Genomic DNA, 14,939 nt, shown 5'->3' with positions numbered 1-14,939 from the left:
AATAACTATAGTGAATGACATGTGTCATTCCTTAGCAATCCATAATTTAAATTACCACTAAGTAAGGTTGGCTTTATACAAATTTTATGCATTAAACCATGTAAACTTTTTCTTTTGAAAAGTCTTTTCTTAGCATCATTAAAATTTATTCATTATACAGCTTAGTTAGCTTTAAGGTCAACTTAATCGGTTAGCCTACTCTCTTGATGAGCAATGTTTGTTCTTTGATGAGCAATGTTTATGCAATGTTTATTTAAGTTGAAGGCTAGCTTGTTTGCCAATTCAATTTAACAAGACAGAGAAAAAAATTATTTAAAGTACATTTTTTTCCCAATTTTTTTTTTTATTATCAAACAATATACTTATCCAATCCCCGGATTGAGTTACATTATAACCGCGTTGTTTTATCGCAACCATAGGTGCAGTGAGGTTAAACCCAAACACAAAGAATGCACTGTGGAAGACATTGAAACAAAGTCACCAAAATAGTTTTTAGGAATAAATTATTAATAAAGTGTTGATCTCTTTTAGTAGTAAATTAAAAATTTTCTTAAAATTTTTGATGATCACTTTAAATAAGTGATTAGAGTTATTGCTTAGAGCCAAGAGGTCAGTAGCTCGATGCCGGCTCTGGTCGAGTAAGTAATTTTGTTAATGCAGGAGGCAACTTTCTTAGTTAAATGCTCTTTCTCGGTGCTCTGTGATAAGACCGTAAAGAATTCTTAAACCACCTTAAATACCACATTAAAAAAACAATAAAAAAAAGTAAGCGGAGATGGTTTGCAAAATTTTTTCAAGACCCGTTTGCGGATGCTCTATAGCTAAACCTGCATATTCATGTTGCCATTGTTTTGCCTTATAAAACTGCTAACCGTTTGCTAATGAGTATCTTATGAAAAATATCTACGAGTGATTTTTTTGATAAATAACGTAAAAAATTATTAAATTATTAAATTATTAAATTAAATAAGTTTCGTAACAAACCCCCGTAAAGATTTATGGAAATGTCACGTGCAAAACTTGATTAACTTAAAGTCTTTTTGAAAACACTTTATTTTTAACTCGAACAAAAGAGAAAGTTTCTCCCTCACAGGTTTTAGCGCCATTATAGAAGGCCATTTTTCTTTCTCGCCAATTTCTTTGGTTCAGTTAGCTGCGGCAGGGTCAGGCCTTATTACATATGAAATTTTTACATTGTATAATTTGCAGTTACAAGTGACTCACTAAATTATATGTTATTTATAATAGGAACAAATGATAAGCGTAAAAAGTTTTCTTTAACATAACTTTTTTCTCTATAAGAACCGACTAAAAATTTTTATGGTCAAATTAAAAATTTTTTTTCTTTCATTATGCTTTGAAATATGAATAATTACTTTATGCTTTTAAGTTTTTTATGGCGATATAGCGATACTCTCTTTTAATTGTTGTGTTATGACTTTAAAAAACTGGATTTTATTTAGTATTAAAAAATGGGTGACGAAAATGGAGAAGTCGTTCCTGATCAACAATCTGAAGCAACATCTGAAACCACCGTAAATAACACGACAACAGAAAATACAGAATATATAAGAGATCTCATACTTGACAAAGAGGAAATGAAAAAAATGTTTGTAGGAGGAATTACAACAGATTCTACTGATGAAGAGTTAAAAACATTTTTTGAACAAGTTGCCAATGGAAAAGTGTCAGATCACGTTATTATTAAAAAAGACACAGATAAGAAAAGTCATTTTGGATTCATCACTTTTGAAACATCTGAAATGGTAGATGAAGTACTGTTAAGGAGAAAAGACTTAAATTTTAAAGGGCGTTTGTTAGATGTTAACAGGGCTGTTCCCAAAGATAATCAATCTCCTGGGGCCCATGAAAAAACCAAAAAACTATTTATTGCTAATCTTCCAAAAAATAATTGTAGTGAAGATGATATAAGAAAATACTTCGAATGTCGTCACCCTAAAAAATTTGGTGTTATCGAGTCAGTCCAGCTCATTAAAAAAAAGGATGAACAGGGAAATAAGTTAGAGGAAAATAAAGGTTATGGATTTATTATGGTTTCTAGTGAAGACATGGCTGATAAAATGGCTATTCAACATGCAACATTTGAATTTGGCGGAAGGCGAATAGAGTTAAAAAAATCTGTGCCAACCAATGAAAGTATGTTTTTTATGATATATTTTTTAAGTATATTTACAGTTTAGAATTTATTTTTGTGCTCTCATTTGTAAAAACTTTGCAATTTCTTAAAATATTATAAATATCATAATTATTATTATAAATACTTTTTAAAGGTTATTAACGACACTATTTTACACTCTTCTCTGCTTTAAAAAAAAATACAAAAAATTATTTATATTAATTATTTATTAATGAATTATTAATGAATTTTTATAAAATAATTATTTGATAATGAATTATTTTATTAAGCTGTAGGTTTACCATTTTTTATATGAAATATGTATTTTTTTATACAATCAGAAAATTCATTATTAAGTATAATTATTTGAAACATCAAAACTTATGATGGTTCAGCACATAAGTTTTGAGGCTTGGATAAGAAATTGTTTCCTGTTTTTAATGTGTTAGAATGTGGTCATGGTTGTATTAACTGAGAATCAGTATATAATAAATTTTTTTAAAATAATATAAAAACATTTAAGGTCATTTTAAATTTCAGCTCTTTTTCACAAGCCATGCTCATTCTTGTTTTGGTAATGCTTCAGTTAAGCGGTATATAATAAAATGACTTGTTTTCTTAATTTCACTTGTCATATATAAATCAGGAACAATACACCCTTACATAACTAAAAAGATATGTTAAGTAAGGGCCAGGTTTAGGGATTGGGTCATAGCAGGTATGGGTAGAGTCAATTTAGAATTCAGGTTCTAATTCAAACATTAACTCTAAAGCTTTACCCTTAAACGAATGCTTTTTTATCTTTGGAAAAGTGGATTGTATAAAAAAAATTATTATTAGAGATGTATCTAACTATGTTTAGATGCCTTAATAGCAAAAAATCAAATAAATATTTTATGTTGCTTACCTTGAGCATTATTATTATTCCATGTGCTAAACCAAATGATTCAGTATATGATTTTTCATAAACTTTGACAACTATATTTTTATAACATTTTAATCTTCTTTTTTTTTTAACGCTTATTAACAATTGTATCAATTAATTATAGATGGTAACCAGTATAATATTATAACTATAATAATATTAATTATTTAATACTAACTTAATGTAATAACTTATTAAATACTTAATATATATTGGTAATTAGTAAGGTTTAAAAAAAGAAGTGTTAAACAACTTTTATTTTTCATTCCTTTTTATTTTAATTTCTTCAAGTTTATACATTTTTTTATAAGTAAATAAATTTAACAAACTAAATTGAGAAAAATTCACTATTTTGTATTAATAAGTAACAGTTTACAGTCATAAGGTTATTGCATATTACATGAGTTAATTTTTTCTGGATATTTCTCGAACTCCAGATATTTTTCTAAACTTTTAGTTTTTCCAGTTTTCCAAATTGATTTCCATACATACAAATTTAGGTATATATTTTTATAATATATTTGTTTTTTAAACTTTTTCAATCATCACTCATACAAAAATTAAGAAAAGTTTAAATAAAAAAAATTGGAAAAGCTAAAAGCAAAGTTAAGGGAAAATATTTTCAGGATATTTTACCCAAACAATTCTCCCAATTTTAAAAATATGACCTGGATGATCTATGATATTAGTTATCATTAATTTGTGTGCAGTTTGCAAATGCGTGAAAAATTGTTTTGAATTAATAAAAAAAATTAATAAAATTCAATAAACATCTTTGATACATCTAATAACTAACTTGAATAAAAGTTATTTGAAAATAAAACTCCCTTATAATTTAATAAAAAACTATTTGAATAAAAAAGAACTAAAATTAAAAAATACACTGGCTTATTTGACATATACCTCTAAAATTAGATGTTCGTCAATAAATAAAGATACGAATGTCAACGTTTATTTTTAAAAAAAACGGTGTTGCGCCCTGGTGTATATTTTTATTTATGTTTTTGTGATGTTGAGAATTTAGAAATTTAGATGTAATGAATAAAAAAGCAACAACAACAAAAAAGGTAATTGCATTCATACTAAACTTTAAAACTAAAGTTTAAGCAAATTAAGACAAAAAAATAAGTGGAAAAGTTTGACATTTTTCAGATTCATGAATACCTTTAAATACGAATGTTAAATTGTAATTGGTCAACTTGTTTCATTCTCTTCTGAAGTTTTTTTCACGTATAAATTGCTTTATTTCTTTGTGTGCTATATTAGAGAGAAAAAAGCTAAAAACAATTGTTTGCAGTTAAAATTTGAATGAATGAGTTTGATACTTTAGTCTATACTAATTGGTACATTGAATTGGCTTTTAAACACATTTTTAAAACGTTTAAATGATTATTTACATATTGTCTTCTTTTATATTTATTTTTATATTATAAATGTAAAAAAAAAAGCTGAAACAACTTTTTAGTTTATGAAAATAAAAACACTGATATATTGTATGAAAACTTTTTGAATAATTAAGTTTTTAACTTAAATATTTACCTTATTATTTTAAAGCTAAAAGTTTTAAAATGCATTTAAAAATAACTTTTTTACATGGATATTCGTATTTTTGTTTATCTATTTCATATTATAATTTTTATTATAATATAAAATTAGATGTAAATATCTAGTATACTAGGTATTTAAAAAAGTATATTTTTTCAATACAAACATTGCGTAAATTTTGCATTAGTAAATTTTAAAAAGATTATTAATTTTTCTATTTGTAACTAAAATAAAAAAATATTTAAAATTTATGTATATTTATCTCTTTTATGTTTGTTTTTAATGACAAAGCTTTTTTTCGCATTAAAAAAAATTAATTAACTTAATTCGTTTCATTGTCATGCATACTAATCAGAATAGTATTGAAAAAATATTGCTCGAAAAGTGGATGATTAACAAAATTTTTTTGATTGAAACATTTTTTTGGGTTTAACATCGAAAATTAATTTTAAAGAATTAATTTTAAAAAAAATTAAAATTTATTTAGATGGAATAATGTTGAAAATGTCTATACAGAAATAATATTGAAATTTGGATTTAGGAATAGTATCAAAAAACATGCAAAGAGGAGGTAGAACATGCAAGTGCTGCTACATCAATTGAGTTTTGTTTGGGCAGGCAATCTATCGATTAAAAAAAATTAAAATATAATTTTTTTAAATTTTTGACATTCAATTTTTATCATTTCGATGTTAATCATTTTCTTTTAATTTCAATCTTATACTGCTTTTAGGATTTTCGATACTATTTCTTCATTCACAATTTCGAATTTATTTCTTTTTACACAATTTTGATTTTATTCACAATTTCAGTATTAATCCGGAAAGTCTGTTTTCAAATAAATTCAGTTTGTCTGTTTTTGATAATGTTACTACTACCCATGTTTTCTACGTGTCTAGTGAACACCTTAAATCTGAATCTGATATAAGTTGCCAACACTTTGTAGATTTTTTGCTTTCGGTATAGCTTTATAAATAGTTTGAACAAAACATAGAGTTTAAAAATTTTTTAATTTAAGGTTTTTAATCAGAAATGTTTAACTTATAGGTTATCAATAAAACTAACAATTTTTTTGTTTAATTTTTAGTTGGTGGTGGTAAGAGAGGTGCTGGATATGCTGCTCGTGGAGCGTACGGTGCTGCTTACAGTCCATATAGTTATGGTGGTTATGGAGGTTGGGATGGGTATGGATATGGTCCTGGATATGGTGGTGCTTATGATTATGGATATGGTTATGGAGGTGGCTATGCTGCCCCACAACCACAAAGAGGCAGTCGTGGAGGTGTTCGAGGTGGCAGATACGCTCCTTATTAAGTTTCCAGGTATTTTCTTTGGGGGGATTGTGAAGCCTAGTTGACATCTCCAGAAATTAATGTCAATTTTGCTTCCAGTATCTTGTAGAAGATACGCATTATTTGGTTACATTGGATATTTTATTTTTAGCTCTCCCTTCAATTATTTGCTGAGAAGTTGTTTTCTTGAAGGACAAGTTTACGAATTTTCATTTTGGAGTTTTACTTTTCAATACATTCGAACATCAGACTATTTGTATAAAAAAAAACTTGGGTTTGCTTTTCGAAACAACCAGCGAGACTTTTTGAGCTTTTGTGTAGATTTTTTTAACTTAAGAATAAAGGATACCCCTTTTAAGCTATTTTATTTTCTCAACTAATATTTTTTTGTATATATATGTGTACATATAGGTGAAGGTGTTATTCCATGACATGGCGTGGTGACTTGAATATTCGTGGTATTTAAAGCATTAATGCTGAGATTTTGTTAGGACTTGTTTTGACCTTTTTATTTAAAGAGTTTTTTTTTTTTTTGTTTGTTTGTTTGTTTTTTACATTAAACTGTTTTATTTTGAAAAAGTGAAATAAGTGAAAACCTTTTTCAATTAAAAAGTAGATAAAAGAGAATTAAAAAAAAAGGTTTTAAAGAATTTTTTTTTTCCTTTGTTTTTTTTCTTTTTTTTTAATTAAAAATAAAATTGTTGCATCATTTGCTACAACCTCGGAAGAATATACAACAAAATGACTACTTGTGCAGGTTTGTTTATTTGTTTAGTTAATATACTTTTTCTTGCAATATTTATACATTTAATATATATTTTTTAAGTACATAATACATTATAAATACAGATACAGTTAAATAATTAGAGAATGATATATTAATTTTATTGAGAGAAATATCTTGGTCATAACTTTAAAAGAGCTTGTAAACCTCTTGAATATCAGTCTTGTGGTAGTATTACAATAAGCATACTTGGTTCTTAACTCTTCTAGAATGTCATGAGAGAGTTGCTTTAACTCTTTTATGTCATAAGAAAATGACACTTTTTAAAAAAGTAATTCCATTTTCATTTAAATAAGAAAATAATAATTTTGACTCAATTTTGAAAGCATGTTGTTGAACTTTTTTTTAAATGTTATTTCGTAAATGATTTTGTTTGTCTTGGTCTTCTTATAAGTTGGTAGAAATAGCATTTATTGGTGGGGTTTTTTACAAGGTTATTGTAGCTATAACTTTATGTAAAGATTAGTGTAACTTTCTTCTCTTAAATAATTATTATTGGTAACATAAATAATTATTAAATAATTATTATTGGTAACTATTGGTAACATCTAAATTATTTATTTATATAAAAAATATTCAATAACTATTACCATTGATTTAGATCAAATCAGGCAGTTAAATAAAGTATCTAGATTCATGGCAAAATATCCTAAAATTTGATTAAAAACTGATAAATACAAATTGACTTAATTCATTTTGAAATGTGATCAATTTTGCTGATTTTGTGACATGGATCAACCAATTTTTTTTTAATCAAATAAATTTTCTGCAAGAAACTATATAAACACTTCTAAACAGTAGATTTCTGATGTCTTTAAATGTTTATATAAGAAAGAGACTTCTTTTTATTTTTCAAAAGTCACCTTTTTTATGACGACCACCTTAAAATAGTATGTGTATGTGTGTGCATATATATTATATACACACACATAAATGTAATAGAAATGTTTTCACAGTTGGTGTGATACTTCTTAACTTTATAAAGCTTTTTTTGTTTCAAGATTTTGCTTTATAATAGCAGTTTTTTTTATTCTAATTCACTCCCAACAAGGCTGCAAGCAACCACTATTAAGTTACGAGTTATTAGAAGAAGAAAAAGAATAGAATTGAAAAGCAAGGAAACAATTGATAGAAGACTTCAAAAGTTGTAGGTTGTACGAGTCAGGAAAACTGAAGATGAGAGTACTAAAGGTTGAAGTGCATAGAAAAAAAACTAGATAAATAAAAGCTTTGAGACCATGCAGACTGACACTAAAAAAATTAGACTTAGCTAAATTTTCTAGTCAAGGAAGCATGAGTTTTGGTTGATGGAACTAGATTCAATCATGATTGTATTTTAATCATAATGGAATCAAATATAAGAGAAGCTGCCTGTTCTAGGTTATCTAATAGAGAAGACTTTTTGTCAAAACAGGAAATAAAATAAATTGTCAGGAAGATCATCAATGTAGATAAGAAACAAAGCAGGACTAAGGATAGAAGCTTGAGGCACCTCAGAAGTTACTGGAAATGAAGAAGAGTGTTGGCCTTCAATGATGACTTTAATAAACCAGTTAAAAAGAAATAACATAATTATCTCAAAAACCTTCCCAAATACATAGTAAGAAGTAAGCAAACCGAGAAGACCAGCATGATAGACTTGGTCTAAAGTTTTAAATATGTCAAGAGTAATAGCCCTAGGGTTGCGGTTGCATAAAATCATTTAGTCACAGCAGTTAGCAAGGCAGCTGTTGAGCGAGAAGATCGAAAAACGATTTGTCTGACAGTAAGTTATTTGACTCAAGGTGGAATGTTAAACTTGTTGATCAAAGTAGTGCAAAATAATTATTAAAGTGATCCGCATTAAATCATTTTTAATATGACACCTGTATTAAAATTTTCATCGGGGTGGCTTTGCTCTTAATAAATCTATGACTCTCTTGCGGGCCTACTAGTTATTAAAATTAATAATAATTTTTATTATTCATATTTTTACATAAAGAAAATTTATTTGTTTTTCTTACAATTTTATCGTTTATCGGGCACAGTAATATTTAACTGTTTGATAAAAGTGCCTACTAATTAAGGCTGTATTAGGCTCAGGTTGTATAAATTGTCAAGATAACTGTATTTTTATGTTTTAGGTTTCGTTCTTTGGTTAATATGAAATCCGTGTCCTATTTCATCGAATGCGTTTACTGCCGATCAAAGTTTATAATCACCATTTATGATTTTGTAATTAATAGAATAAAAATTTATTGTTGTTAAAGCTGTTTATGCAAACTTCATATAGTAACTTAAACAATAAAGATAAGCAAGATGAATCTTTTTAGCTTCTAAAGGCTATGGTTTTCATGTCTTGTTTTTTAAATATGCCCCTGATAAAAAGGTTAAAGAAAATCTAGAAACATTTCTTAGCTGTTGGTCAGTTGCCTCCATTAAAACAACTTTTTAATTGTATTTATACTTCTTTTTTTTTAAATGCTAATAGAGAACGAATTTAAAAGTTTGTTCTCAACAGCAAGACTCAAATTTATTTTGAACGTCTGCATGACGTTACTATTTATATAACTATTTAAAAATAGTTATAATATATGTATGTATATATGTATATAATTATTTAAAAATAGTTTTAAAATGACCACACTTCTTTATAGCAAGGCCTCAACACCGTGCGGGAAATTTTGATTTATTGTGAAATTGGTTAATTAAAAACTTTTTAATAACTTTGAAAATGCTCGTAAAGTTAAATAAAAACATTTTATCTTAAAACTGAAAAGTAATAAATAAGATATAATATTTGTACTAAGTTGTTAAAAGAAATTCTACATAAGCTTAATTTCTTATAGTTTTTTTTTTCTTCATAACTTAGTAGTGTTAGGTAATTCATAGTTGGTTAAAAAAATGAATTCCAGTGTTGCGCTTTGTTTCTTTGAAATAGTGAAGTATAATAATTGTTAATTGTCGATTATGTTTTGTGAAACTCTAATTTAATAAAGAAGAAATAAAGGACCGTTGAGATGATGTATCATGGAATAGTTCTCTCCCGTATTCAAATCAGCTCCATATTTTTCATATGTAGTCTCCAACTGCTTCAGTGAACGCTTCTGAACATAACTTGGCGAGGTTATTATCTCAATAACTGATTTAGCAGTTACAAAATAAGTATCACTTGATACTTGACGCGATTTTGTTAAGCGGATCAGGTTAAAGCATATTTTAAAAATCCTGAAAATATTTTCTGGATTTTTAAAATATGACTTGGATGATCTATAACCTCTTGTAAGCTGGTTTACCAGGTGTTGAGTCATAATTTCAGCCATTGTTGCACCGTGCATAGAAACATATTCTAAGACCTTGCAAGACATTCACAGAATTTTATTTATCACTAGAAACCCTCCCCATTCCAAAAATCTAAAAAAAAATATATTTCGCAGGGGGCAAAAGTCAACTATTTTTTTAGTAATTTTGCTGTTTAAGGTGGTCGTCTTGTAAAAAATAAGAAATACAATTTGTTATTTACAAAAAAATTATTTACGTTCTTTAATGCTGAATCAGCAAAAAAAAGGCTTAAAACATCACTTTTTAAAACAAAGAGTTCTAGTTATCTGTACATTCGTTTTACATGATGTTTGGTTTGCATGCAGAATATACATAAAATTAGTATGTGAACCAGTAAAAACTTATAATTATGTTTAGATCCAATAACTGTAGCTCTACGTATTTGAAGAAATTAAAAAAGGGGTAAAATTCAACACAAACCATCCAGTAAGTATTAAAATACTCAAAGAATTAAATAGATTCTGGTTCACATACTAACTTATATACAGATGAACAAACCCTGAAAATTTCATTCAAAAATAATTCATAGAAACTAAAATATGCTTGTTTTAAGTCTGAAATATCACAAACAGAGAAAACTACAAAATAAAAAAATTAAAATGATCATTTAGAATAATTATCTCCTCTTTCCTGGTGTTTTTCTTTATCAATAAATCTTTTTAAGCTTTTAAGTTTCTTCATTCTTAAGAAAGTTTATATTATCAAGTTTAGTTTATAATTTTGTCCCAAAACAACTAGACGACCACCTTAAGATTGCTAACTAAGAGCCATGCCGCATACTCAAATTTCTAGTATGTTAATTCTGGTATCAAATGAGGATGACTTGCAAAAAGTTAAGGTAAACGGAGCTAACCCAACCTCTTATTGCCACTTTCCTCAAACTACGTCTCCTAAGATCAGAAAATGTTTTTTCAGTTCTATCATGAAAAAATAAAGAGTTTAAAATCTGCTCTTTTACCCCCTGTAATAACTTTGAGTCGTCGTGACAAGAAATTTTTTTTTTTTATTTTTTTTTATTTTTTTTAGGAACCATACCCTATGGGTGGGGGTGATTAGGGATTGGACAAATAGCAACGGCTAGCCGTCGCTAATTGTTAATAAATGAAATAATAACTTCTCACACGCGTTGTGGTATGGACTGAAAACATGATTTTGGTCATTATATTAAAATTTATGAGGCTGATATATGTCTTAGGATAAAGTAAAAAAAGTTTTTTGCTCATATAATTTGGAATATTGATTTATAATTTGGAATATTGATTTTAAATCAAAAATTTTATTTAGCAGTAATTTGTAAAACTTATCATTAATTTGTAAAACTTATCATTAATTTGTTACAAAACCTCTGAAAGTTAACATGCGCAATTTGATAGCATTTTGAGAAACAGGACAAGGCAGAGAATCCTCTTAAAAATGACATGTTCATAATATTTAAAAATTGTATCAATATTAAAAACTGTATACGATACAGTTTTAATTTTTATGAACATGTCATCTTAATGATTTACCAAAATATTAATGGAACTGAATACCGCATATCAAAACACTGCAACCAACAGTTGAATTTCTACTGAAGTGTAAAACAGTTTTTTTTACAAACGAATAGACTGTTTAAATCTTGGTTCTGCTTCTGTTTACGATACTTGGCAGAAAAGAGGATTTTTATTGCTTAATGAAATTGTTGCTGTGTTATTGTTGACACTTATGTGATCCAAATTTTGTAAAAACTCTAAAAATAAAGAAAAAAAGTTTCTTTAGAGTATGATAAATGGAAACTGATAATGAAACATAACCACCAAATAAAGTTGAGTAAGCAGGTCCTATGAAAGCAACTGAAGCAAACAAAATGCTATCCTTTTTTAGTAAATTAATATTAATTTGCTATTCTAAGAACAAAGGTGGTGGAGATAATAGTGTTTTTACAAAACTAGTCCAAAAATAAGTCCAAACCATATAGAGAAGTTTTGATTACATTGCAATTAGAATGTATAGAACGAACAGGCATGCCAATCAAGAAAAAAAATTGAAAAATGAAACATTTTTTGATGGTAAAGAAATCTATGGAAAAGTAAGAATGACTGATAAAGCTATCGAACCGCACTTTAGAGTTATGCTAGTATGGTAATTACAATAAAAATACCTCAAATCTGTATAAGATGCGTAACTTGGTTATTGTAACATTAAATCACGTACTCATTTTGATCAAAACAGACCGCTAAGTTTGTACTAAAGACAAAACCATTTGGTGGAAGTGAAAATTAGATGGAGACAAAACTAGATATATTAAAGTAATGTCAATTTGCTAGTATAATGAGCCAGTTAAAAACAATTTTGTAAACTTATTCAATGGAGATATATAGTATGTTTATATATATATATATATATATATATATATATATATATATATATATATATATATATATATATATATATATATATATATATATATATATATATATATATATATATATATATATATATATATATATATATATATATATATATATATGTAATGCTATGCTATAATATAAACATTATTAACTTAAGAAGCAGTAGTTATAATTACACCTTCTTAAGTTAATAATGTTTATGTACCAATATTTATTTATTTTAATGAGCAATTCATATTAGCTTTTAACGAGCGATTTCCGTAAATCGAACTTTATAAAGATAGAGATGAGATGTTCATAATATTTAAAAACTAAATAAAAATCCTTTTTTCTTGATTAGTTTAAAAAAGATTAGATGCTTAAAAAAGGTATTTCAAACAAATATTGAAACTAAAATTAGAAGGAACTAAGTTTTTTCTTTTTTTTTTTAATCTTTTTCACGTAAAAGTAAAAATACCTAGCGCATTTTCGTATATTGTTTTTTGAACAATATCTCAATGTTAATTTGAATTCACAAAAAAAATTTTGAAATCCGTGTACTGTTAACAGTTTAATTTTAAAAAATTGATTTAAAATAAAAAACAATTGTTTTTTATTTTAAACCAATTTTAGTCTTTCATAATGAGACAAATGAAAAGTATTCAAGAAAAATGTAGATCAGGGAAAACCTTTTTTATAAGACGTAAATTTAGCCTGGGATTACGTTTTTTCAAAAGGTTGAAAAATTATTTATTTACTGAACAAATTTATTGGACAGATCTACGAAGATTTTAAAGAAGCTGTGACTGATACTGATCTTTCACAACCAGTTGACGTAGGATATGCTACGTAGGACAAAACCAAAAGCCCTTGGTTATTACAATATGCCAATACCACCCATTGTTATTTCCGTCGGTGGTCAATCCAAATAGAGAATCACGGCAATTTTCAATTGAACATATTTGTTAGACATATTTGTTAATATATGCATGGAATGGAAAACTTTGTTTATATTAATATCTAGTTTTTACTGTTGATTTTTGTAGTTATTTTATTATTTGCTCAAAACTTTAACTTTATCTAAAATAAGCAAACGCATTAACGTTACTCAAAATACGTAAGAAAATGTGGCAATTTTTCTGAGTAAATAAAGTCAACAAAGTTTATCTCCAATTCTCTTAACAAGTTTTCATGTGTTTTTTAAATATCGTAATTTTGTCACACGTTATTACCTGCTTTTTTTATGGTACTCATTAAGCAAGGTTTAAGCATGTCTTCCACAGTGTCTTATCACTGAGCACCGTGGAAAAGCATTTGAAAGAAAGTTCACGCCTCCTTTCTTATCGATGTTATATAATTTGCCTAGAGGTGGCGTTGTACCACGGATCTCTAGCTTTTGAGGTAAACTTTACTTTAAACAATAAAATAATAATTGTTTACAAATGTAAAGAGACACGACTATTTTTTACGGGTAAGCATAATCAGTAGTGCAGAGCAGATTGGCTTACAGATCTTTTATATGGTACAAGATTGAATAATAAAAACAGCTGAAACTTTATATGTGATTTTCCAAATATTTGGCAAGCTGAGCAAATTGAGTCTTGAACACTAATATATTTTGCGAACAAGGCTAAACTATTGATGATGTATTCTTTTGACCATCAATAGTTGTATTTTGTACCTCAAATTTTGAAATTGTACCTAAACTTTCAGAAATCTGAATCCATTGTACTTAAACTTTCGGAAATCCGAATACATTGTACCTAATCCAAACCCATTGTACCTAATCCGAATCTTTTGTACCTAAACTTTCGGAAATCCGAACAATTTAACTCTGACATGTGATCTGCCAAATTATTTGGCAGATCACATATTTGAATACGGTTAATCGCTTTTTTTTTATTGTAAAGCGTTTACTATCAAACACAAAAAATATTTGTGCAAAAGACTCTTTTTACAAGTATTTAAATTGTTGTTTCTGCCATTAATTTTCTATTCGGAGTACTCCGTGCACATATGATCTGCTGAATTATTCGGCTGATCAATTATAAAGAATTCAGCTGATTTTATAGTCCGCTCTATCATTTGTATGATATAAATAATCTGCTCCGCTATTCTGCACTGACGATTGTACCTACCCTTTTCTTAACCCCTTTTAACCTTTTTAAACTTTCTTTGTTGAAAAAATTGACTCCCCCTCCCCATTAAAGTTTTTCCGTAATTTTTTCAGTAAGAAAATAATTTGCTTTCTTATGTTTTATTAGCGTTTGACCTAATTATAATTAAATATTATATGTTATAATATAAGTTTAGTTATAATATAGATGGATTTGAAGAAAGTTTAAATTATATGACTATATTTTTTCAACACATTTTTTTACAAATTTCTTTAATTTTTTCAAATTTTTAAAGAAGTATAATTTGCTATGAAGAAGCTTTATAACAAATGTTTCTTATTGTTTAAAATTGTAAAATTACTTGAAATAAATGCTGAAGCAGTTGATTGTGAGACAAAATTCCTTTAAAATTGTAGTTTTATTACTAATAATAATGGAGTTATAATTTT

The 14,939-nt window shown here is 26.8% G+C and overlaps 1 protein-coding gene across 2 annotated transcripts; it reads left to right on the top strand.

Moving 5' to 3' along the window:
* Positions 1-1,050: 1,050 nt before the first annotated feature.
* Positions 1,051-9,003, top strand: LOC100205844 (heterogeneous nuclear ribonucleoprotein A0). Of its 2 annotated transcripts, XR_010635883.1 has the most exons (5): positions 1,051-1,163; positions 1,464-2,157; positions 5,695-5,929; positions 6,311-6,656; positions 8,807-9,003. XR_010635883.1 is itself a non-coding variant. In XM_065788368.1 (4 exons), exons 2-3 carry the CDS (start codon positions 1,473-1,475, stop codon positions 5,919-5,921), a joined length of 912 nt encoding a protein of 303 aa, XP_065644440.1. In that variant the 5' UTR covers positions 1,051-1,163; positions 1,464-1,472; the 3' UTR covers positions 5,922-5,929; positions 6,051-6,257. The 2 variants fall into 2 exon arrangements, 1 of the variants encoding a protein (XP_065644440.1); XM_065788368.1 differs by lacking the exons at positions 6,311-6,656; positions 8,807-9,003 and adding an exon at positions 6,051-6,257.
* The last annotated feature ends 5,936 nt before the right edge of the window (positions 9,004-14,939 follow it).

This window comes from Hydra vulgaris, chromosome 01, assembly GCF_038396675.1.
Source record: "Hydra vulgaris chromosome 01, alternate assembly HydraT2T_AEP".
Lineage (NCBI taxonomy): Eukaryota > Metazoa > Cnidaria > Hydrozoa > Anthoathecata > Hydridae > Hydra > Hydra vulgaris.
This window is presented reverse-complemented; position numbering and strand designations above follow the sequence as displayed.